The sequence below is a fragment of the Scyliorhinus torazame genome, chromosome 3 (assembly GCF_047496885.1).
Source record: "Scyliorhinus torazame isolate Kashiwa2021f chromosome 3, sScyTor2.1, whole genome shotgun sequence".
Taxonomy (NCBI): domain Eukaryota; kingdom Metazoa; phylum Chordata; class Chondrichthyes; order Carcharhiniformes; family Scyliorhinidae; genus Scyliorhinus; species Scyliorhinus torazame.
Window position 1 is genome coordinate 278,819,745 of NC_092709.1, and position 27,033 is coordinate 278,846,777.

Genomic DNA, 27,033 nt, shown 5'->3' on the forward strand with positions numbered 1-27,033 from the left:
ACCTTTATTAACCACCTACTCTAAGCTAAACTAACGCCGCCCCCCCTCCACCCTTCTGCTAACGATTAATTTTCCGCGAAGAAGCCGACGAACGGTTGCTACCTCCGGGCGAACCCTAACAGTGACCCTCTCAAGGCGAACTTGATTTTCTCCAAACAGAGAAAGCTAGCCATGTCCGATTGCCAGGTCTCCGACATTGGGGGCTTTGAGTCCGTCCAAGCTAATAGTATCCGTCTCCAGGCTACCAGGGATGCAAAGGCCAGAACGTCTGCCTCTTTCTCCTCCTGGATTCCCGGGTCTTCCGACACTCCGAAAATCACCACCTCTGGACTCGGTGCCACCCTTGTTTTTAACACCATGGAAATGATATCTGCAAACCCCTGCCAAAATCCCCTAAGCTTCGGACATGCCCAGAACATGTGGACATAGTTCGCTGGTCCTCCCGCACATTTTGCACACCTGTCTTCCACCCCAAAGAATCTGCTCATCCGGGCCATGTCATGTGAGCCCGGTGAACGACCTTAAATTGTATCACACTGAGCCTGGCACATGTTGCGGACGCGTTGACTCTACTCAAATCGTCAGCCCATAGACCATCCTCTATCTCTCCTCCCAACTCCTCCTCCCACATGCGCTTCGGCTCCTTGGTCTGCGTCTCCTCTGACCCCATAAGTTCCTTGTAAATGTCTGAAACCCTCCCTTCTTCTACCCACCCTCTGGAAACTACCCTGTCCTGAATCCCCCTTAGTGGTAGGAGCGGGAAGGTTGACACCTGTTTATGTAGGAAGTCCCCCACCTGCAGATACCGGAATTTGTTTCCCCTCACCAACCCAAACCTCTCCTCCAGCGCCCTCATACTCGGAAAGCTCCCCTCTATAAACATATCCCCCATCCTCTCAATCCCAGCTCTCCGCCATATCTGGAACCCCCATTCATACTTCCCGGGGCAAACCGGTGATTATTACAGATTGGGGACCAGACCGATGCTCCCTCTGCTCCCACATGTCTCCTCCATTGCCCCCAGACTTTCAGGGCCGCCACCACCATGGGGCTGGTGGAGTACCGTGCCGCCGGGAACGGCAGAGGCATAGTTACCAACGCCCCCAAACTGGTGCCCTTGCATGAAGCCGCCTCCATATGCTCCCATGCCGACCCCTCCCCCACCACCCATTTCCTGATCATGGCTATATTCACCGCCCAGTAATAGTTACTAAAATTTGGCAGCGCCAGCCCGCCCTCTCCTCGACTCCGCTCAAGCATTACCTTCCTTACCCGCGGGGTCTTGCCCGCCCAAACAAAGCCAGTGATCACTTTGTTGTTTCATTTAAGAAAGGACCGCGGAATAAAGATGGGGAGACATTGAAACACGAACAGGAATCTCGGGAGGACCGTCGTCTTCACCGTCTGCACCCTCCCAGCTGATGACAACGAGAGCGCGTCCCATCTCCGAAAATCATCTTTCATTTGGTCTACTAGCTGGGCCAGATTTAATTTATGCAGCCGGTCCCATTCCTGCGCCAGTTGAATGCTGAGGTACCTAAAGCTTCCCCCTACTAATCTAAATGGCTGCTCCCCCAAACGCCTCTCCTGTCCCCTCGACCGGATCGTAAACTTCTCATTCCTCCGTACACTTGCCACAGGAGCCTGATACAACAACCTGACCCAGTCAATAAAGCCCCGCCCAAATCCAAACCATCCCAGCACCTCCCACAGATAATCCCAATCTCCTCACTAAAAGCCTTTTCTGCATCCATTGCGATCACTACCTCCACCTCCCTACCTTCCGGGGGCATTGTGATCAAATTTAACAGCCTTCTTACATTGGCCACCAACAACCTACCCTTAACAAACCTCGTCTGGTCCTCCCCAATAATGTCCGGAACACAATCCTCAAACCTGAAGGACAAAAGTTTGGCCAGCAGTTTGCGTCCACATTCAACAGGGATATTGGCCTGTAGGACCCACTCAGCTCTGGGTTCTTGTCCCGCTTCAGAATCAGCGAAATCGTGGCCTGTGACATCATCGGGGGCAGCACCCCTCTTTCCCTTGCCTCATTGAACATCCTCATCAACACCGGCCCCAATATCCCGGAGAACTTTTTATAAAACTCCACTGGGTACCCGTCCGGCCCCGGGGCTTTACCCCCCTGCATAGCCTTCAGATCCTCCACTATCTCTTCCAACCCGATAGGGGCCCCCAGCCCTTCTACCAGCTCCACGTCCACCTTTTGGGAAATTCAGCCCCCCCAAGAAGTGCTTCATCCCGTCCGGTCCCGGAGGGGGTTCCAACGTATACAGCCTACTGTAGAAGTCCCTAAACGCCTTATTCACCCCAGCTGAATCTCCAACCAGGGTCCCACCTCCGTCATTTACTTTCCCTATCTCCCTGGCTGCCTCCCTCTTTCTAAGCTGCTGTGCAAGCATTCTGCTGGCCTTCTCTCCATACTCATAGATCGCCCCCCTTGCCTTTCTCAGCTGCTCCACCGCCCTCCCTGTGGTTAACAAGCCGAACTCCGCCTGTAGCCTCCGCCGTTCCCTTCAACGCACTGCCTCTGGGGTCTCCGCATACCTCCTATCGATCTGTAGTAGCTCCTTAACCAGTTGGTCCATCTCTGCCCTGTCCACCTTCTCCCTATGGGCCCGTATCGAGATCAGCTCCCCTCTGACCACCGCCTTCAGTGCTTCCCAGACCACCGCTGCTGAAATTTCCTTCGTGTCGTTGACCTGCAGGTAGTCCTGAATACATTTCCTCAGCCGCTTGTACACCCCTTCATCTGCCAAAAGTCCCACATCCAACCTCCCGTGCGGGCGCTGGTTACTATCTTTTCTAACCTTCATGTCAACCCAGTACGGAGCATGGTCTGAGATTGTGATCGCCGAGTACCCCGTGTCCACCACCCCTGCCAGTAAGGCCCTGCTCAAAATGAAGAAATCGATCTGGGAGGACACTTTATGCACGTGTCAGTAGAAGGAGAGCTCCTTCGCCCTCGGCTGCCCAAATCTCCATGGATCCCCCGCCCCCCCATCTGCTCCATGAACCCTTTTAGTTCCTTTGCCATTGCTGGCACCCTGCCCGTTTTTGAGCTGGACCGGTCCAAGCCAGGGTCAACAACTGTGTTGAAGTCCCATCCCATGACCAACCTGTGTGAGTCCAGGTCCGGTATCTTCCCCAGCATCCTCTTTATAAACTCCAGATCATCCCAATTTGGCGCATACACATTTACTAATACCACCTGCACCCCCTACAGTTTCCCACTGACTATAATATACCGACCTCCCACATCCGAGAATATTCTACCCGTTCAAACACCACCCGCTTATTGATCAGGAACGCGACTCCTCTAGTCTTTGAATCCAGTCCCGAGTGAAAGACCTGACTGATCCAGCCTGTCCTCAATCTAATCTGGTCAGTTACTCTAAGGTGCGCCTCTTGCAACATTACAACGTCCGCCGTCAGTCCCGTAAGATGCGCGAACACACGTGCCCTCTTGACGGGCCCATTTAACCCTCGAACATTACAGGTGATCAGCCTAGTTGGGGGGCACATTGCCCCCCCTTTGCCGATCAGCCATCCCCTTTTTTGGGCCCGCCTCCAGCCCATGCTCCGCGCCTCCACCCGCCCGCCCCCAGGCAGCCTCCGCCCCAAACCTCCTCTCTGTCCCTTGGCCCAAGTCCCTCCCTCGTCTGCAGAACATTCCCCCCCCCCCTAGTAACAACACTCTGTAACCCAACCCCTTTGATAAATCGAACATATGCACACCCCCCACTGTGCTTCCGTGAACTAGCCCGCCCAGCTAGCTTGGTGGCCCCCATCCCTGGCGCCGGATAGTTCCACCAATTGTTCCCAGCCGACCCTCCCCACCGCTCATACAAACAAACTCCATCATCAAACAATCCCCACACAATTGCCCGACAGAAAAACACCAAAATCTAAACCAGCACACTTCCATCCCCCAACAGTGCAAATGAAAACCTTAACTCACTCAGCTCTGCCACTGGTCCCAAATCAATACAGAAGGCATTACAAACAGCGTCCACAAAATGAAAAACGAGAAACTTTTTTTTTTAAAAGAACAGAGAAACAAAAAGAAAAAAGAAAACCCATGAACGCTGCAGCAAAGTTCAAAAGTTCTCAGTCCACCACCAGTTCTTTTCCTTTTCACGAAGTCCAGCGCATCCTCAGGCGACTCAAAATAAAAGTGCTGTTCTTCATACGTGACCCAGAGACGGGCCGGATACAACAGTCCGAACTTCAACTTTTTCTTAAAAAGGATTGACCTAATCTGGTTGAAGCCTGCTCTTCTCCTGGCTGCCTCTACACTCAGGTCTTGGTAGACCCACAGGATGCTATTGTCCCACTTACAGCTCCGTGTCTGCTTGGCCCACTGTAGAATGCGATCCTTATCCAAGTATCTGTGGAATTTCACCACCATTGCCCTCGCGGGGGGGGGGGGGGGGGGGGGGGGGGAGGGGGTCTCCCGTTCGCGGCTTCCTTGCGAGTGCTCTGTGAGCCCTGTCCACCTCCAAGGGTCGGGGGAATGCCCCATCCCCCAGGAGCTTCTCAAACATATCTGAGATGTATGCCCCAGCGTCTGCTCCTTCAGATCCCTCCGGGAGCCCAACGATTCTCAAGTTCTGCCGGCGGGACCTATTGTTTAGGTCCTCCACCTTCTCTAGGAGCTTCTTCTGCTGGTTTCTCAGCATCCCCACCTCCAACTCCACCGCAGTTTGATGTTCCTCCTGCTCAGCCAGCGCCTTCTCCACCTTCTGGATCGCCTGACCTTGGGCGTCCAATCTAAGCTCCAGCCGCTCAATCGACCCTTTTATCGGGTCCAAGCAGACCCGTTTCTGCTTAGCAAAGCCTTTCTGATTAACTTGCATCAGCTGCTCCGTTGACCGCTGGGTCGACAAACCAGAGGTCCAGTCCTCCGCCATGCTGTCTCCTGCTGCAGCTTCAGCCCAACCCTTCTCTGTCTTTCTGTTTCTGCCTTTACAAGCACTTCTAGTCCTTCTCTCCATGCACCGATGTGGGAATTCAGTACACAATTGCCTCTGTCTTCAGTTTTACTGCTCAAGTCCGGTAGAAAATCGGGGGAAAAGGTCCAAAAGTCCGACCCGAGCAGGAGCCACCAAATGTGCGACTTACTCCTTCATAGCCGCCACCGGAAGTGTGGCCTTCAATTTCTATACACCCGGTCATTCCAGGACTCCATGGGGGACATGTGTGTCAACTCCCAGTCAGCCACACACACATGCATCAGGGAGTCCAACAATACCATGGTCCAAAATGCCATTGATTTTGTGCAACTCACTGCAGATTTGGAGCCTGGCAGACAGAGTTGTTGGATTCAGCTCCATAGCTGAATTTTCATAAGTACAAAGGACAGTTGCACATATGTGAAGCTGAGAGCTCCCTGGAAATAGCCGAAAGGGGTTCCATTCCATCAATGTGCAGCTGGATTGTGACCACTGAGAACATGTCCTGCAGGTGTGCTCACTTCCAAGGGAGCTCTCGTGATTCACATTCTCGGACCCTCTCAGCTATTTGTTCCTTCTGCACAACTGCGGGGATGGCTCCCAGGTGACAGAATACCTGGCTTATGACACCTGTTTCTGAGGAGTTACCCACAAAGCCCAGCAAATGTGAGGTACCAGTCTCCCATGCCTCAACTAAGGCAACATTAGAACAGACCATTGGACTTCCGAAGATGAGGTTCCTTTGCCTGGACCACTCAGGCAGATCACAGTGTGCGCCACAGATAACCTCATGGCTCATTATGATCGGAAGTGCCCGACACAACCTCGTGCAGCAAAGCGGTTAGGAGCTTCCAACCAGGAAGATGAAGGAGCAAGATACCTCCTCAAATGAGGATGAAAGGGAAGAATCCTAAGCCCCTGGGGTGACGCATTGTTGAATATCAGATTCCAGGCCAATGGAGCAATGCAGCAGATTGGTCCAGGAGATACTCATTGCATCCCAATTTCAGCTAGAACGAGGACCCTGCAAAATCCCTTGGTTTCCGCCTCCAGAAATGTTGCCGTGAAAGTGGCACCACACTTGGAACACTCTCTCCAGACCAGATTGCAGTTCCATGACCTCTGGCACCTAGAAGGGAAAGACATCAGGCCCTGAACAAATCTATACACCTGGTCTCGTCAAAGCCTCACAAGCTTCTGACTTGGAAGGAGGCCGCACATGACTCCGTCATATATACTCCTATCCTGGCAGAACCTGGCTAAGAACTCCGTGCGTTCACCTGAAAAATATGGATTATCTCCACGGCAAACACTGCTGAGTGAACAGCTTAAGGTTGATAAGGGGGTGAGTAACATACTTACGAGCAAGCTCCAATCCCCTGACGTAACGAAAGTCATCCAGGCAAGCAGCGAGTATTCCGTCACACTCCTGACTTGTGCCTTGTACGTGATGGGCAAGCTTTGAGGAATCAGGAGGTAAGTTACTCTCCACAGAATTCCTACCTCTGACCTGCTCTTGTAGCCATAATATTTGTATGGCTAGTCCAGTTCAGTTTCTGGTCAATGGTAACTCCCAGGATGTTCAGAGTGGGATATGGTTAGGTTCTTTCTTATCATAGAGTCACTACAATGCAGAAGGAGGCCATTTGGCCCATCGATTCGGCATCGACCCTCAGAAAGATGGTTTTTGCCTGGCACTTGTGGTGTGAATGTTACTTACCACTTGTCAGCCCAAGCTGTCTTTGAGTCAAAATCCTGAAAATCTCTAACAGCACTGTGGGTGTACCTATACCACTGAAGCAGTCCATGTCCAAATGCAACATGACTTGGACAATATCCAAGTTTGGGCTGACAAGTGGCAAGTTACATTCACACCATACAAGTGCTAGGTAATGATTATCTCCAACAAGAGAGAATCTAACCATTGCCCCATGGCATTCACTGACATTACCATCGCTAAATTCCTCACTAACAACACTCAAAATGTTTGATACCACTCAGGGCAAAGCAACCCGCTTGATTGGAACCCCTTCCAGAAACATACAATCTCTCCACCACTGACACATAGTGGCAACAGTGTGTACCATCTGCAAGATGCACTGCAAGAACTTCCCAAACTACTGAGGCAGCATCTTCCAAACACAGACTGCTACCATCTAGAAGGACAAGGGCAGCAGATACCTGGGAACACCACCACTTGGAAGTTCCCCTCCAAGCCACTCACATCCTGACTTGGAAATATGAAGCTATTTCTTCACGGTCACTGGATTAAAATCCTGGAACTGCTTCCCTAATAACACAATAGGTTTACCTACACCTCAGAGACTGCAGCAGTTCAAGAGGCAGCCCACCATCACCTTCTCAAAGGCAACTAGGGATGGTCTCTAAATACTGGCCTATCCGGCAACGCACACATCCTAATAAATGAATTTAAAAAGTCTTACCCAATGGTTACCCCGAGCTTAATCGCAAATGCGTTCCCACCGAGATGACTATCTCTGCACTTATGGAGGGTACGGCAGAATGGTGTGACAGTGAGTCCTCTGAGGGTTGTGTTACGATATCCTTAGAGGTGGAGTTCTGGTTTGCAGCAGACTGCGGGTGACGTGACTCCTGATTGCAAAGACCCATAGTGGACAACATGGATTATGCACAATCCCTTTCCCAGAGCAGTGTCATGTGTGTCACATGTATGCACAGTTTTCAACACCAAGTTGGAGACATCTTCGCTCTGTTTGATCGACACCTCAGCCTTGCCGTCTGCCCTGCTCCTTGGAAAATTCCTCCTCTGTAGGGGTCAAATGCAGATGTCAGGGACACCACCACCAGTCTTCAGGTGTTCCACACTGTTATGTGTTGTTTTGTTCTGCAAACAGGCAGAAGGATTGAGTATCATTTCAATGGACAGCAAACTCTTTTAAGAGTACACAGGTCTATGACAGCTAATGTAGCTAATACAATTTTCGCAGCGTGACTTGGCTCAGACAGTCAGTCCTTCCAGTCCATTTGGTGATGAGGCCCGGAAACCAAATTCCATAGCATCCTGTGCTCCACAAAGGTAAGTCTCCACGCAAACATTTACATTCTTTGATGCCATTATAAGTGCCACTTTGCAGTGAGTAGAATGTGTTACTTACCCTTGTGGAGCACAGGATGCTATGGACACTTCTTTGCAGCATTAGTTTCACTAACCTCCACTGCAATCTCCATCCACACTGCCTTGTTCAGGCGGGAGGGTCTCCTGCCGCCATCGCTAGGAAACAGAACCTTCAGCCGTTCCCTGACAGCCTAGAGGAAAATCTGCAGGGAGGCATCATTAAACCGTGAGGCCGCTCGTTCATCATATTGAGCCACGTGTCCACGTTTGAATGGGGTGACAGCAGCTGATTGGGATCCTCAGGTGGGGATGGGGTGACCGCTGCTCCAGGCATCCAAGGTAGGGTGGTGGTGGGGCAGTTCCAGTTCAAAGTCCTCCTCTCCAGGAGAATGAGGCTGTTGGCTTGAGGGGAATGGATGCCTATTTGGGTGCTGTCTAATATGGCCTTGTAAATCAATAGTGGGGTCAGTAACTTTCTGCTTGCCCCCACCACACAATTGGCTGGGCCTTTCTATTGTCCATATCTCAATGGCTGACGGCCATGTGATTGTACATGGCCAGCCATCCTCCTTCCAAAGTCCTGTTGACCTTCTTTCCCACTATTGGGACAGTAAGAAGTCTTATGACACCAGGTTAAAGTCCATCAGGACCATTTGGAGTCACTAGCTTTCAGAGCACAGCTCCTTCTTGTAAGACTTCTTACTGAGCCCACCCCAGTCCAACACCAGCATCTCCACATTATCACTATTGGGAAAGTCACTGTCGTGTTAAGCACTTTGAGATAACACGGGCTGCAACTGGATGCAGCTGTAGCTCAAGTAGACTCCAGACCTTGAGTTTAGTTCAACTTGATTTATTGAACCTGTCACACAGTTAGCACAGTTCTATGTGAGTTCGACACTCTGCTAACCTAGCTGTGATTTCTCTATCTAGACTGAACCAGACTAGCTCTTCACTAGCATATCACGGATGCGTTACGTGATATGTACACTGGACTCACTCTGTAGATGTCGCTAGTGGAAAGAGGCGGTGTGTGAGTGCCTCGTGCCTTTTACAGTGGGGAACCACCTCCCAAGTGTTCTACCTACTGATTGGTTATGTCCTGTTCCCTGTGCTCATTATCTGCCTGTCTGTATCTCATTAAGTGCCTGTCAGCATATCATGACATCTCCCCCTTTGAAAAGTTTGTGCAGGCTGAAAAACTAACATATTTACATCAGTTGACAGTTAAAAAAAATATATATATGTGCATATGAGAACAGGGGCGAAATTCTCCCCAAACGGCGCGATGTCCGCCGACTGGCGCCCAAAACGGCGCCAATCAGACGGGCATCGCGCCGCCCCAAAGGTGCGGAATGCTCCGCATCTTTGAGGGCCGAGCCCCAACATTGAGGGGCTAGGCCGGCGGCGGAGGTATTTCCGCCCCGCCAGCTGGCGGAAACGGCCTTTGTTGCCCCCCCAGCTGGCGCGGAAATGACATGTCGGGGCGGCGCATGCGCGGGAGCGTCAGCGGCCGCTGAAAGTTTCCCGCGCATGCGCAGTGGGGAGAGTCTCTTCCGCCTCCGCCATGGTGGAGACCGTTGCGGAGGGGAAAGGGAAAGAGTGCCCCCACGGCACAGGCCCGCCCGCGGATCGGTGGGCCCCAATCGCGGGCCAGGCCACCGTGGGGGCACTCGCCCCGCGCCCCCCCCAGGACCCCGGAGCCCGCCGACGCCGCCTTGTCCCGCCGGTAAATAGGTACTCTAATTTACGCCGGCGGGACAGGCAATTTATCGGCGGGACTTCGGCCCATCCGGGCCGGAGAATCCAGCGGGGGGGCCCGCCAACCGGCGCGGCCCGATTCCCGCCCCCGCCGAATATCCGGTACCGGAGACTTCGGCAACCGGCGGGGGCGGCATTCACGGCGGCCAACGGCCATTCTCCGACCCGCTGGGGGGTCGGAGAATTACGCCCCAGGTGTCTAATGTGCAAAACCAGAACATGGCAAACAAAACAATTGTTCATAAGTCCAATCTCTGGGGCTTGCGTCTGATCCGGGCCGACAGCCGGAGAGGTGGTGGCGGGGACGACGGCGCCTTGATGGGCGGGGTTGCAGCCAGACTGGGGCCTCGTGGTTCGAGGTGTCAGGAGGTGGCACAATAACAGATGGAAACAACGAAGAATGTGGTTGTGGGCGGGCAACAGAGCCATCAGCCATACGGACAACGTACGATCGAGGAGCAGCCTGTCGGATAACAACCGCTAGAGCTGACCAGCCTCCGTCAGGCAGCTGGATCCGGACCATATCCGCTGGAGATAGCACAGGCAAATCAGCGGCATGAGCATCATAGCCCTGCTTTTGCTGGTCCCTGAGCTTCTGCACCTTCTGCAGTACCGGGAGGTGATCCAGATCAGGCAAGTGTATGGCTGGAAGAGTTATCCGCAGGTCCCTGTTCATCAGGAGTTGAGCCGGTGACATGCCGGTAGACTGTATGCGAACAGCGCAAGGTTGACGTCGGAAGCAGAATCCGCAGCCTTGCAGATGAGCTGCTTTACTATGTGCACCCCTTTCTCAATCTTCCCGTTGGACTGCGGGTAATGTGGGCATGAAGTAACGTGATGAAACTGATATAGCTGGGCAAATCTCGACCATTCCTGGCTACTGAAGCAAGGACCATTGTCACTCATGACAGTGAGGGGAATACCATGCCTGAGAACGTCTCCCCACAGGCCTTGATGACAGTCCTGGACGTGAGCTCCGAGAGCTTCACAACCTCTGGGTAGTTGGAGAAGTAATCGATGATGAGCACATAGTCACGACCATTGGCGTGAAAGAGGTCGATGCCTACCTTAGACCATGGAGAGGCCACAATCTCGTGCTGCTGAAGCGTCTCCTCACCCTGTGCTGGCTGGAAGCGGTGACAGGTCGGACAGTTGAGGACCATGTTTGAGATGTTCTGACTGATCCCAGCTTGCCTGGCTCTGCGTAGGCAGCTTGCCTGGCTCTGCGCCTGCACTTCTCGACACCCAGGTGCCAGAGCACCAAGCTCTGGAGACTGCGTGGAATGTCGATGCGATCCAGCTTTAGGAGGATGCCATCAACCACTGTGAGTCGTACTTCACATTAAAGAATTGGGGGCACTGCCCTTTCTGCCAGCCATCGGTGAGGTGGCACATGACACGCTGCAGAAGCGGGTCCTTGGCTGTCTCGTCGCGAATGAGGATCACCTTTTCATCCGACGCGGGGAGGTTGCTGGCCCACAGCTGCACCTGTGATTCGATCTGCCGGACAAATGCCGGGGGATCGGCAGGCAAGGTAACGGAGCAGGACAAGGCATCCGCAATAATTAGCTCCTTGCCCGGTGTGTACACGAGCTCGAAGTCATACCGTCTGAGCCGGAGGAGAATGCGCTGCAGCCGGGGTGTCACGTCATTCAGATCCTTGTGAATGATGTGGACCAGAGGCCTGTGGTCCGTTTCGACGGTGAACGTCGGCAGGCCGTACACATAATCGTGGAACTTGAGGATTCCAGTAAGCTGGCCCAGGCATTCCTTTTCGATCTGGGCGTACCGCTGCTTGGTGGGTGTCATCGCCCGTGATGCGTAGGCAACTGGAGCCCAGGAGGAGGTATCATCGCGCTGGAGCAATACCGTGCTGATGCCGTCCTGGCTCGCATCTGTCGAGATCTTCGTTTCCCTGTCAGGATGAAAAAAGGCCAACACAGGTGCAGTGGTGAGCTTGGCTTTCAGCTCCAACCACTCTGCTTGATGAGCTGCCTGCCACTCAAAGGCAATGGATTTCTTTACCAGGTGTCTGAAGGCTGTGGTGTGTGATGCCAGATTCGGGATAAACTTGCCCAGGACGTTCACCATCCCTAGGAAGCGCAGCACCGCCTTCTTATCTTCAGCGGCCTTCATGTCCGGGCGCACACCCTGCTGAGATATCTGGTCACCCAAGAACTTCAGTGTTGTCATGCCAAAAGAGCAATTTGCCCTGTTCAGCTTGAAGCCATTGGCATGGACACGGTGAAATACATGCTGGAGACAAGAGATGTGCTCTTCGGGGGTAGTGGACCAAATGATAACGTCATCCACACACACACGAACCCCTTCAATGCCCTCCATCATCTGCTCCATGATTCTATGGAAGATCTCCAAGGCCGAAACAATGCCGAATGGCATAAGATTGTAGAAGTACCTGCCAAACGTTGTGTTGAAGGTGCAGAGCATTCTGCTGGACTTATCCAGCTGGATTTGCCAGAACCCGTGTGAAACATCCAGCTTTGTGAAAAACCGGACATGCGCCATCTCACTTGTCAGTTCCTCCCGCTTCGGGATGGGGTAGTGTTCCCACATGATATTCTGGTTTAGATCTTTGGGATCAATACAGATGCGCAGCTCCCCTGACGGTTTCTTTACACAGACCATCGAGCTGACCAAGTCAGTCGGTTTTGTGGCTTTGGAGATAATGCCCTGGTCCTGAAGATTCTTCAACTGTGCCTTCAGGTGCTCCTTCAGTGGAGCCGGAGCCCAGCGTGGACCACAGGCGTGGCATCAGGCCACAGCAGGATCTTGTAGCGATATGGCAGAGTGCCCATCCCATCAAATACATCCAGATATTGAGCGAGGATGTCATTAATGCCAGCTTGAAGATCCACGTTGGGGGAGGTCATCGTGTAGACCCACTGCACCAAGTTCAGCTGCTTGCATGCCTGTGCACAGAGCAGGGAGGCCCTGTCAGGCTTGACGATTTCAAACCTTAGCCTTGTGTGAATGCTCCTGTTGGAGACAAGCAGGTGGCAGGATCCCAGCACTGTGATGGCATTGCCGTTATAGTCCAGGAGCTGGCAGGCTGCTGGAAGGAGCTTGGGTGGCTTTTTGATGCGGTGGAAATCCGCCTGTGAAAGGAGATTGGCAGAAGCAGCTGTGTTCAGCTTGAACTGGATAGAGCATTGATTTACTTGCATCACCGCACGCCATTCGTCTGCAGAATCCACAGTGAGGATGGGCAGGCTTCGTGAAGCTGTTGGCGAGGCATGCTCACGCGTGGTGATGATGCCCACATGGTAGGGGGACTCCGGGCAATCGTCCTCCGGATTCGTGATACTGCCAGGATCTGATTCCTGTACTCTGTGCTGTACACTCCGAATGCGCCTGCGTTGGAGTTGGGAGCGCTGGCCCTTGACTGGTGGTGCAGACCTGCACAAGGCTGCATAGTGTCCAGGCTTCCCGCAATGCAAACAGCGCCTGCCTCTTGCAGGGCAGTGTTTCTTTAAATGGGCGGTGCCACAGTTCGGACACGTCGTGACGTCGTTCTGCTCCGTGCGTCATCGCACATGCGCAGTGCGGTCGGCAGACGTTCGCACCTGCGCAGTGTGTTGGTCAGCCGCTGCATTATCCCATTCGCATGCGTGGGTCCCCGGGAAGAGCACGCAAAATGGTCGCTTTCATCAAGGCTGAGGCGCTGCATCCAGGCGATGGCCTGCACACTCTCTGCCTCGTGGGAGGCAAGTTTCTCAGTTACAGCCGATTTGTATTGGGAATACCGATTTTTGGCGAGCTCATGCACCGTACGCGTTTCGATCGCGACTGACAGGGTCATATCTTTGATTTTCAAAAGCTGCTCCCTCAGCTGATCGGAGTGAATGCCAAAAACAATCTGATCCCTGATCATGGAGTCAGCAATGTCACCAAAGTTGCAGGATAGCGCTAGTAGACGGAGATTAGTTAGAAAGGAGTTGAAAGATTCATCTTTGCCTTGTAGGCGTTGCTTAAAAATATAGCGCTCAAAGATTTCATTGGTGTCCACTTCACAATGACTGTCAAACTTGTCCAGGATGGTCTGAAACTTCGTCTTGTCCTGGCCGTCGGCGAAGTTGAACGAGTTAAAGATTTGGATGGCTTGATTCCCCGCAGTTGATAGGAGGAGCGCGATCTTCCTGCTATCAGGCGCACCCTCGAGGTCTGAGGCTTCAATGTATAGCAGAAACCTTTCCTTGAAGGTCTGCCAGTTGGCACTGAGATTGCCGGAGGTCTGCAGCAGTTGAGGAGGCTGGATCTTCTCCATGATGCCGGGATGTCTTTGCTGGTCATCGCGGAACAGATTGAGGTAAACCACCTAGATAAAGCAGACTACTGGTACCATGTCGTGTTAAGCACGTTGAGATGACACGGGCTGCAACTGGATGCAGCTGTAACTCAAGTAGACTCCAGACCTTGAGTTTAATTCAACTTGATTTATTGAACTTGTCATACAGTTTGTACAGTTCTATGTGAGTTCGACACACTGCTAACCTAGCTGTGATTTCTCTATCTAGACTGAACCAGACTAGCTCTTCTCCATGTGCTGTATGCGTTACGTGATATGTACTCTGGACTCACTCTCCTTTTGGGAGAGGGCTGACTGGTGGTTGTTATATTTTAAATAGTGACTTATCGAAAATATATATATTACTCTTGAATTCACCAGGATGATAAAATGACCAATAGTCTTCTTGTTGAAAGATGAACTATTTAATGAGTAATAAAATAATAAACTGTGAGTCCTTTTACTCAATACTAAACAAACAATAAAGAAATAAAGTACAATTCAGATACCAATATAACTATACACTATTATAACAAACTAGTTCTAACTTTTCTCACTCTAGCTATTCTATGTCTTGCTTGTTCGCTGTTCTGGATCACACTCTCTAACTAACTAAAAAGAGCGAGAATCTGGGGCGAAATTCTCCCCCAACGGCGCGATGTCCGCCGACTGGCGCCCAAAACGGCGCCAATCAGACGGGCATCGCGCCGCCCCAAAGGTGCGGAATGCTCCGCACCTTTGGGGGCCGAGCCCCGACATTGAGGGGCTAGGCCGATGCCGGAGGGATTTCCGCCACGCCAGCTGGCGGAAACGGCGTTTGTTGCCCCGCCAGCTGGCGCGGAAATGACATGTCGGCGCATGCGCGGGAGCGTCAGTGGCCGCTGAAAGTTTCGCGCGCATACGCAGTGGAGGGAGTCTCTTCCGCCTCCGCCATGGTGGAGACCATGGCGGAGGCGGAAGGGAAAGAGTGCCCCCACGGCACAGGCCCGCCCGCGGATCGGTGGGCCCCGATCGCGGGCCAGGCCACCGTGGGGGCACCCCCCGGGGTCAGACCGCCCCGCGCCCGCCCCAGGACCCCGGAGCCCGCCCACGCCGTCTTGTCCCGCCGGTAAATACCTACTTTAATTTATGCCGGCGGGACAGGCAATTTCTCGGCGGGCCGGAGAATTGAACGGGGAGGGGGCCCGCCAACCGGCGCGGCCCGATTCCCGCCCCCGCCCAATCTCCGGTACCGGAGACTTCGGCAACCGGCGGGGGCGGGATTCACGGCGGCCAACGGCCATTCTCCGACCCGCTGGGGGGTCGGAGAATGACGCCCCTGGTTCTTATAATATCTGATTGAGACATCTAGGGCAAAATTCTCCCCCAATGGCGCGATGTCCGCCGACTGGCGCCCAAAACGGCGCCAATCAGACGGGCATCGCGCCGGCCCAAAGGTGTGGAATGAACCGCATCTTTGGGGGCCGAGCCCCAACATTGAGGGACTAGGCCGACGCCGGAGGGATTTCCGCCCCGCCAGCTGGCGGAAACGGCGTTTGTTGCCCCGCCAGCTGGCGTCGAAATGACATTCGGGGCGGCGCATGCGTGGGAGCGTCAGGGGCCACTGACAGTTTCCCGCGCATGCGCAGTGGGGAGAGTCACTTCTGCCTCCGCCATGGTGGAGGGCGTGGCGGAGGCGGAAGGGAAAGAGTGCCCACACGGCACAGGCCCGCCCGCGGATCGGTGGGCCCCGATCGCGGGCCAGGCCACCGTGGGGGCACCCCCCGGGGCCAGATCGCCCCGCGCCCCCCCAGGACCCCGGAGCCCGCCCACACCGCCTTGTCCCGCCGGTAAATACCTACTTTAATTTACGCCGGCGGGACAGGCAATTTCTTGGCGGGACTTCGGCCCATCCGGGCCGGAGAATTGAGCGGGGGGGGCCCGCCAACCGGCGCGGCCCGATTCCCGCCCCCGCCGAATATCCGGTACATGAGACTTCGGCGGGGGCGGGATTCACGGCGGCCAACGGCCATTCTCCAACCCGGCGGGGGGGTCGGAGAATGACGCCCCTAGTGTTGAAATGACTGTACTACATTTACATACATTGATCATGTTGATATCTGAATATCACTACAGTGGTAAGGTCTGAGGGTCACCACACCTGAGGCAAGGGGCAAGATTGAGAAGACAGGGCTGATGGATAACCTCAGCCGGTACAGGAATTGAACCACCGTTGTTGGCATTGCTCCGCATCATGAACGAGCCGTTCAGCCAACTGAGCTAACCAAAGTAACAGATAAAGCGATGGAAAGAGATAATAGAAACTTTCACTACTTTTACAAAATTTTGAGCACATTTGCTACTTAATTATTAAAGAGTTAGCATAGTTAGCTCGACGTTGGTTTGTGACACAGAGCGATGCCAACCGCGCAGGTTCAATTCCCGTACCGACTGATGTGACCATGAAGGTAACCATGCCTTCTCATCTTTGTCCGTCACCTGAGGTGTGGTGGCCCTCAGGTTAAATTACCACCAGCCAGCTCTCTTTCTCAAAAGGGAAAGCAGCCTATGGTCATCTGGGACTGTGGCGACTTTCACTTTCACAAAGATAAAAGAGTAGTGCATCATTTTATTACCACTATGAATTGTACTCAACATAGACTCACAATCATATTTTAACTCCAATGTGTGGAAATTTGTAATTGCCCATGAAGTTCCTCAAGATTATCTCAACATAACCTGAAGTACAGTATTACACAAAGAACCGGCGAGGCAAAAAAGGCAGTCCAAAGTATATTTACACCTGGGTATAGAGTTGTCAAGCAAGTGTCTCCCTCCGAGACACTGCCCCATTCGCAAAATCTGTCTACATCTTCCATCTAGCCCCAAGACAAAGAAAATCCAAATGGTATTTACAAAAGCAAATATAGCTGTCAGTCCATGATGAGATTCAAAGGTATAATGACATTTCTAGTCATGTGTAAATGATGTGGATTGTACCTAATTCAACAATGGGCCTTCATTAAAATGCCATCATGCATAAATAAATATCAAAATGCTGATATTCACTTGCTTATCATATGAATTGTGACCAAACTTCTATTTGTAACTGCCTTCCTGTTGCGTGCTTAGAAGCACTGAACAATACAGAAGAATCACTTGAGGTTAAGTTCAAAGTGCTGGAAAATTAAATGATATGATCACTTTGGCTCACTTAATAGCACAGCTACTTTTATCAAAAGGTTCAAATCCCCCTGCAGGAGTTGAATACATAATCCAGTTTCTGTGCTTAATGTTGAGGCCAATTCTACTGCTCTAGTTTCCCCTACTTGGACCTGGAACTTTATTGGATTGAAAGTTTTAATACCACACTAAGCAGAACACTTACAGAGCCACCAAGTGTTGCATTTCCATCACTTTTTCTAATATTTGAAGAATAGATTATGTTTACTATGGTGAAAATTTGTTCTACTATGCGAACAAACATGTTTTAATGCAACATATCAATATTGCACAATTAAAATTAAACCCCGATATACTGAAATGATTTCAAATTTCTCCTCTGAGAAAATCATTATTCTTTGTTGACAACTTTGCAACTGTTTTTTGCAGGCATGGAGAGAAGGAAATTGAGACCATTAAGGATCCCAACCACAAGAACAGGTGCAACATAAGATTTCTGGAAATGTTTTCTACAAACAAGTACATAGTGACTGTAACAGCAAAGAATGCACTGGGATCCAACTCTTCAACCATGTCATTTAACGAAAATTCCATAGGTAATGTTTTGCAACTGAGAAGCTGATTGTCGCTTTAGAGTTAATGTTAAGGCACTTTTTCCACACTAGATTGGTTTGCAAAACAGGAAAAAATGTGTCCATGTATTGGCTGCCTCCAGTGGATTACAATGATAAAACTGGTTCCCTACTCAATTATATCGTGGTCAACCAATGGAAGTGCCTTTCCACGAGTCTTTCGTCAAATTAATGAAGCCACTATTACCAAGCTAAAGAGCAGTAAATGACACCCATATGCTGCTATGCAACAATCGGAACTAAGCAATTGACAGTACTAAAGTACTTTGGTGCAATTGTAAACAATTTTCCAGTCATCAGGATTCACTATTCCCACTGGCAGTGCACCCCTGCTTGCGGGTTTCCTGGCGGCATGGGGTGGTTTCAATGGGAAATCCTATTGACAAGCAGCAGGAGGATAGAATCCTACCACCATCGAACAGCCCGTGGCCGAGGAATACGCGGGTGGGGGAACTGGAGAATCCTGCCCCACTGTTAGTTGCAGTGTTGTGGGTTCTTAATTCAATCGCGAATTCACGGAGTAGGCAATAAAAGAATTTGAATTAAAAGGATGAAATGAGCATCTCCCCATGCTTGCATGTGCAGCCCTCTGCCTAATGTCGGGGGAGGACAGCCCCTCTACTTTTTGGATCGAAAGCATTTGTCCTAAAGCCTGATTATCCCAACACCCCTGTCTGTATTTGAAAGAATGTTAAATGCACTTGAACTGCAGGAGTATAAAAACATAAGCACTTGAAAGGCTGAAGAGGAAATCCGAAAGTACTATTGTTTCCTATCTATTGGAACCCAGAGACATGGTCCTTTGGAATAGCTTCTAACCTGCAGAAATCTGTGTTTTATTTTGTTAAGCAGGCTGCGAATTTTGCTGGTGCACGATGGCACAGTAATAAGCACTGCTGCCTCACAGCGCCAGAGACCCAGATTCAATTCCAGCCTTGGGTGACTGTCTGTGTGGAGTTTGCACGTTCTCCACGTGTCTGAGTGAGTTTCTTCCAGGCGCTCCCACAGTCCAAAGATGTGCAAGTTAGGTGGATTTGCTACGCTAAATTGCCCCTTTGTGTGAAAAGATGTACAGGTTAGGTGGAGTTATGGGGAATGTGGGGGAGTGGGCTTGGGTATGATGCTCTTTCATTGAGTCGGTGCAGATTTGATGGGCTGAATGGCCTCCTTCTGCATTGCAGTGATTCTATGATTATGCATTATGCTCATTAATTGCAGAACGCAGTTGCCTGAATTATACTCTTGATATACTTACCACGTCTTTGAGAATAGCATATTGGTCTTCTGGAATTCACATCTCTCATTGATTGTCGTATGATATGGTCACATTTCTCACTAAAACAATGGAATTATCCAATAGTTATCATATCGGTTGATTTAAGTGATTGTGAACTGAGATATTGACTGTTGTTCCTTTTGTATTGGAGTTCCTCAAAGGTTCTCGTGAATTAGAAATCATGTTCTGGTTTGATTTACCAACAAGCTAGGTTGACATCCATTTTGACATGGTTTCTGTCCAAAGTCAATGGCCATCTGGCTGCTTCTCTTAATTTTCCACCTTGCCCGAAAATACCAGCCATACTGCTTTCAACTGCTTATAATGTGACATTCAAAATATTCTGGTGCAAATTAAATTCCAAATGATCATCTCTTGGCGTGAGATGGCAAGCGTGTCTATTTCAAATTAATGTTGTAAAAATTCTGAATTTGGGGCCAATTTGAAGATTCCACTAACTATGTACATTACAAGATGTAGAACAAGGCTTCACATAGAACTATCTCTCAGCGTACATGTCATGTGATTTTACATCATTGATTATGTAGAATATTTACATATTTATTATTAAGCCTTTATGCTACATCTGCAAACCCATTTTATTAAAAAAAATATAAGATTTAAAAAGTTGAGAGAGGTCACCTCCATCTTTAAGCACCCTCTCTCTTACTAATCTTCCGTTACCGCCCACTGGTCCTTTCAAGCTGGAAGCCCTGTGCTTGGTCCTTCAGCTTTGCGATCTCAACACGGTAAACCTGTCTCCAGGCCAACCATGGGGCACCCTCGTCAAAAATCAAATGAATGATTCTTTACCCTGTGCTTGCTTTAGGGCACTAGAATATACCGTGCTGTTTCACATACCTGGACAGGGTTTCAGCCTAGTCTTTCCTTTATTGATCCTAAGCTCAGTATGGATGTTATTAACAATAAAAGCAGTGAGTTGGCATAAATTAGTCTTTTTCAGATTGGCATGATCTAATGAGTGGTGTGCCACAGAGATCAGTGCTGGGACTGCACGGTGGCACAGTGGTTAGCCCTGCTGCCTCACAGCTCCAGGGTCCCGGGTTCAATTCCGGCCTTGGGTGACTGTGTGGAGTTTGCACTTTCTCCCCGTGTCTGCATGGGTTTCCTCCGGATGCTCTGGTTTCCTCCCCCAGTCCAAAGATGTGCAGGTTAGGAGGATTGGCCATGCTAAATTGCCCTTTAGTGTCCAAAAGGTTAGGTCGGGTTACTGAGTTACGGGGATAGTGTGGAGGCATGTGGATGCTCTTTCAGAGGATCGGTGAGGATTTGATCAGCCGAATGGCCTCCTTCCGCACTGTAAATTCTATGATTCTATGACTCCAATTGTTTACAATTTATATAAATTACTAGAATGAAGAGATTTGCTAATGATACAAAAGTAGGTAGGAAAGTAAGTTGTGAAGTGAACATAATGAGGCAACAAAAATATATAGATAGATTAAACGAGCGGCCCAAGATCTGGCAAATTCTGGCAGAAAGAATAAAAAAGATATCAAAATGAAATGAAATGAAAATCGCATGTTGTCACAAGTAGGCTTCAATGAAGTTACTGTGAAAAGCCCCTAGTCGCCACATTCCGGTGCCTGTTCGGGGAGGCTGGGACGGGAATTGAACCGTGCTGCTGGCCTGCCTTGGTCTGCTTTAAAAGCCAGCGATTTAGCCCAGTGAGCTAAACCAGCCCAGTGAACTAAATGGTGAGAGATTGCTGATCTCTGAGTGTCTTGAATCACACCTCACCCACCTTCCCTCTAATCATTTACCTACCTCACCCACCTTTCCATTACCCATGTACAAACCTCACCCACCTTTCCATTGCCCATTTAACCACCTCGCCCACCTACTTGTTCACCTACCTAGTCTTTCACTCATCCATTCACCAATTTCAGACGGAACATTTGAACTTGCCAGAGAGCTGTAAAATTAGGGAATGTTTTGTCTTTCCCTGTCCCTACTATGATGCGATGGAGTTCTCAAAGGGATGCTGCGCTCCACATTTCTGGGAAAGCCCGGTTCGGGAGACCCCGGTGAACAGCATCAGGTAGGGAAAATTTCTAGATGCAACAGAAATCCAATGTTCATTGCCACTTTTGAAAGATCCCGGTCAATGTGTCTCTATCATATCCAAACCAATATATTTAAAATCCCCAAAAGACTGACTCTCGATTATAAATTCTGCCCTCCTATTAATGACATATTTTTCAAATTCCCCAATATCATTCCATCAGAAATCACCAACATGCATCATGAAGATGCCTGAGTGTTTCCTTGATGTTGCCAATAAATCATTGTGGGATGCGCATTACATCCTGGGCTGGATTCTCCATCCCGCTACGCCAGATTTCTGGTTCAGCACGTCGACAGGATGTTTCATTTCGCCAGCTGGTCAATGGGGTTTGCCATTGTGGGGCAGCCCCACGCCATCGGGAAACCGCCGGGCTGCCGGCAAAACGGAGAATCCCGACGGCAGAGAATCCAGCCCAATATATTTTGAGCAAAACAGATCCCACCAGAAAAAACACCAAGGCATTGATTAGTTTCCATCATTTACCTTTTGAATCTGCTGCCTCATCAGACATTTTCAGAGATACTTCTCTCTTAAAAAAATAATAAAATATCAACCTGCATTTTTATATTGATGGGTCCATGCTCCAATGAATATGTAGTCAAAATTTTTTTTAATGATTATCAAAACGAGGATTTCATCTGTTAAACTCTGTATATTCATCCATGGAATGACTATTTGTTTTCTGAAATGTACTAAAGTCTGACCAGGATATTTAACAATCGCCTTTCTTGTAGATTTCATTGAGCAACTCTGTTTAGAATGTCCAAACCTCCACTACAATCTAACTGATGGTTATCCAGTTTACAAACTACTTCACTTCTGATTATACTTCTTGCAAAAAGCGACAACACAAAGGTCATACCTTGTTTCCACTTTGGTGGATGTCTACCTATCCACCTCGTTCTTTCACTGGTCATATCATTCCAGAACATTGGAGGGTAATAATATCTCAACAAATTATACTTGCTTTCTGCCATTTTTCACAATGGCCATGAGGATGGTAGCATTCTTTCTGTTCTTTCAACAAAAATGTTTTTGTTGTTTTCAACAGCCATGCTCTCTGGAGCAGTCCTCTGTTGCATATTATACTTCAGAAATCTTGTTGGTGAAAGATAAAACGGGAACCAATCTGTACACATTTTATAAGAATTTATTTAATAATAATCTTTATTATTGTCACAAGTAGGCTCACTTATTAACACTGCACTGAAGTTACTGTGAAAATCACCTAGTCACCACATTCTGGCGCCTGTTCGGGTACACTGAGGGAGAATTCAGAATGTCCAGTTCACCTAACAAGCACGTCTTTCGGGACTTGTGGGAGGAAACCAGAGCTCCCGGAAGAAACCCACGCAGACATAGGAAGAATGTGCAGACTCCGCACAGACAGTGACCCAAGCGGGAATCGAACCCGGGTCCCTGGTGCTGTGAAGCAAAAATGCTAACCACTGTGCTACCGTGCCAAAGCTTACATATTACAATCATGCACATCCTAACTTATCACAGTTTGGCTACTTATTGTGGCACAAGTCATTCTTCAATTGATATTCGCCATCTTTATACAGTCAAACACAGTAGTAAACATTTGGAAGATGCTGTCAACTAAAACTTGGTGAGCTGCTGCAGTGTATCTTGTAAATGGTGCACACTGCAGCAATTGTGCTGCTGGTGGAAACAGCGAATAGTTAAGGTGATGAGTGAGGGTTGCTTTCTCCTGGATGGTGTCAAGCTTCATGAGTGTTATTAAGCTTCACTCGAGGAGGGAGAATTCCATTATAGTCCTGACTTGTGCCTTGCAGATGGTTTCAGTGAATCAGGAGTTGTGTTACTCACTGCATACTTCCCAGCCTCTGACCTGTTCTTGTAGCCACAGTATTTATATAGCTGGTCTTATCAATGGTGAGCCTCCCGGTATGTTGATGGTGGGGATTCAGCAATGGAAATGCCATTGAAAGCCAAGAAGAAGTGGTTGGACTCTCTCATATTGGAGATGATCATTGCCAGGCACTTGTGTGGCACAGAGATTACTTTCCACTTATTCGCCCAATTTTGGAGGAATTCTGAATGGAACTGAACACTGCGCAATCATCAGCCAACATCCCACTTCTGACCTTGTGATGAAGGGAGGGTCATTAATGAAATACCTGAAAGTGGTTGGGCCTGGGACACTACCCTAAGGAACTTCGGCTGTGTTGTTCTGGGACCGAGATTTTTAAATTTGTTCATGGGATGTGGGCATCACTGACTGGGTCAGCATTTGTTGCCCATCCCTAATTGCCCTTGAACTGTGTTGCTCAGCAGTTAAGAGTCAACCACATTGCTGTGGGTCGGGAGTCATATGCAGGCCAGACTGGATAAGGATGACTGATTTCCTTCCCTAAAGGACATTCGTGAACCAGATGGGTTTTTGCAACAATCGACAATGGTTTCAGGTCTTCATTAGAACTTTTTATTCCAAATATTTATTGAATTCAAATTTCACCAGCTGTGATGGTATTTGAACCCGGGTCCCCAGATTATTACCTGGGATTACTAGTCCAGTAGCAATGCCATTGCCTCAAATACCCACAGCCATCTTGTTTTGTGCTAGATAGGACTCCAACTGTAGCTCCTTAATGTCTGAATCAGTCAAATGCTGTGTTGGTGTCAAGGGCACCTCGTATCTGGAATTCAGCTCCAAGTCTGTAATGAGATCCAAAGCTCTTGGCAAAACTCAAACTGAGCAAGTTGTTGCTGAGTAGGTGCTCCTTGATAGCCCCTTCAACCACTCCTTCCATCACTTTGCTCATGATTAAGAGTATATTGATGGAGCAGTCATTTTCCAGATTGTATTTGTCCTGCTTTTTGTGAATGGGACATAACTGAACAAATGCTTCACTTTGTTGCTGTAGCAGTACTGGAACAGCTTGGCGAATGGCACAGCTACTGCTGGAACACAGCTGTGTTGCACTGTTTTGGGAAAAGCTCACCTGGACTCAACTGTGAAAAGCCACATTTAAGCATTTTAGTCACACCTCCAACAGATAGTATAGAAGAGAGTGCAATATCACAATATGAACAGCTCTTACTATGTGCTACAGGTCATCAGTACTACATCTGGGATGTTGTCAGGGTCCATAGGCATTGATGTATGCAGGTTACTCAGTCATTTTTTGATATCACATGGAGTGAATAAAATTTGATGAATACTTGCACCTATGATTCTGGGGCCATAGGAGGAGGCTAAAATGGATTATCTCCTCAGCACTTCTGACAGAAGATGGTTTCAAGATGGGTGTAAATGCATTGGAACCAGCTCCGAGAACATTTATTGGTCTAATATTTGGAATGGGCAGGTTGCCTTCTGAGTAAATATTTGACAGGCTAGGCTTGTATCCACTGGAGTTCAGAAGAGTTAGAGGCGACTTGATTGAACATATATGATCCTGAGGGGTCTTGACAGGGTAGATTAGGAAAGGATGTTTCCTCTTGTGGGACAATCTAGAATTACAAAGTACAATTCAGGAGTGTAATGGAACACTGGCCCTTTGCCTTGATGAGCGCAGTCCCAACAACACTCAAGAAGTTTAACACCATCCAAGGAAAAGCAGCCGCTTGATTAGCACCCCATCCACAATAATCTACTCCCTCCCCCATTAATGTAGAGTAGCAGCCCTGTGTACCATCTACAAAATGCATTGCAGGAACTCACCAAGGCTCCTCAGACAGCACATTTCACACCCATGACCATTCGCATTGAGAATGTCAAGGGCCGTAGACACATGGGAACACCACGACCTGTAAGTTCCCTTCCAGGTTGGCACTGCCAAGGAACCCAGTTGGCATTTTCTGCACGTGCGATCGGGCCAGGGGTGCCCTGCGTGGGTATTTTGGGGGGGCGCGGGGGGGACAGGAGCCCTCCCATTGTGCGTTCAGGCTGGGGGTGGGGGGGCGGGGAGGTCAAGGATTACTTCAGGGGCCGGAGATCGGGACGCCATCGCGCGCTACACTAGGGTGTTCCTGCAAGCGGAGCTCCCCAGTGTACAAAATGGGGATATGGGTGGCCTCAGCCACGTATTCCCCATGGAGGCCCCTTATACAACCAGAGTTGTGTTGTAAAGCCATGTGTTTCCCGGCACTGAGATCACTTGCTACGGGACTTTGTTCCTTGTTGGTTTAATTGAGCCATAAGTGTGGGAGAAATCAGTGAGAATCTCCCAAAGTTTTAAAAAAAAACTCCAAAGCTCAAAGAAAATGACTCAAGTGTGGTTGGATTGCGACGGGAATTGTGCCGGAACAGTCGGCGAGATTCTCACCAATTTTCCCACCCAAAATGGCTGTCGTTGTCTCGGGAATCACCCCCAGAATCTGTTTCTCTTTTAAATCATTCCTCGGACATGCCAAGCAGTTATTACCTAGCGCTGTGTAACTGATTGGTTGGCTAGGCCATTTCAAAGAGTAGTTAAACGTCAAACTCATTGCTGTGATCCTGAAGTCACAAAGAGACCAGACCAGGCAAAGATGGCAAATTTCCTTCCCTTTGGAAATTTCATGATCACCGTTTTGGGTACGAGCCTAAATTCCGTATTGATTTAATTAACTGGCTTTAAGCTCATCTTCCCGTTGTTTGGATTACTAATTTTCTAACATGACCACTATGCTAATGTATCCTAAGCTTTTTATGAAACATTTTTAATCTAATTTATTAAGTCTCAAAATCTTATAAAACTATCTTATTCAGGCAGTTAAAGTGCATGATCCGACTGTCAGTTTTTGAAAGAGGGCAATAAGAGCTTGACAACATTAACAAAGTTCACGGTGCCCTTGTAAGACTATAGTATTCAAGATATTAAAATCCTGAAGATATACTATAAATGTTTTTCGTTTCATGTTACCACTACGGCTCTTAGCTGACAATTTCACTCGTCCCATGCTAAATCTTAGCCATGACCTCCATCTTATCTGTCCAATTTATGGCATCATGCACTGCCAGAGATCACTTTACAGGAGGGATTCAATATACATTTAATGGTTAGTTAGTTAAGCATCCTTCTGTCTTGGGAGATGATAGAATGCACCCCTGGGGCGAAATTCTCCGTTATCGGCGCAAAGTCCGCCGATCGGCGCAAAAAACGGCGCAAATCCAACTTGCGTCACGCCGCAAAAATCGTCGCGAAGTCTCCGGCCCGAAATGGGCTAGCAGCGACGTGACGGGATCTGCGCTTGCTCACGTGGTTCACGCCGTGCAGCGTCATACACGCCACACGGCGTGACGGCTCATAACGACGCGCTGCTCCCCCCCACCCGACCGGAACACCCGACCGGAACACCCGACTGGATGGCCGGCCGCCGCTCAGTCCCGAGGTTCCAGTCACGGGATGTGGAGGCGCTCCTGGACGCAGTGGATCAGAGGAGGGACGCCCTGTATCCCGAGCATGGCCGCAGAGTTGCCCCACGCCACAGCCGGCGTCTGTGGAGGGAGGTGGCAGAGGCCGTCACCGCTGCGGCCCTGACACCACGGACAGGCACCCAGTGCCACAAGAAGGTGAACGACCTCGTCAGAGCAGGCAGGGTGAGCCCCCCCCCGCCCCTCCCCCCCCCGCCCGATATCCATATCCCCATCCCCCATATCCCCCCTCCCCCATATCCCCCCTCCCCCATATCCCCCCTCCCCGTATCCCCCCTCCCCCATATCCCCCCTCCCCCATATCCCCCCTCCCCCATATCCCCCTCCCCATATCCCCCCTCCCCTATA

At 49.8% G+C, this 27,033-nt stretch overlaps 1 protein-coding gene across 4 annotated transcripts in view; it reads left to right on the plus strand.

The window, feature by feature from the left end:
* Nucleotides 1–27,033, plus strand: part of cntfr (ciliary neurotrophic factor receptor) — a 504,785-nt gene that overhangs the window by 378,764 nt on the left and 98,988 nt on the right. For all 4 annotated transcript variants that reach the window (XM_072497289.1, XM_072497290.1, XM_072497288.1 and 1 more), the window contains one exon: nt 17,732–17,898. In XM_072497289.1, coding sequence (XP_072353390.1) covers nt 17,732–17,898 — 167 coding nt within the window. The remainder of the gene's footprint in view (nt 1–17,731; nt 17,899–27,033) is intronic.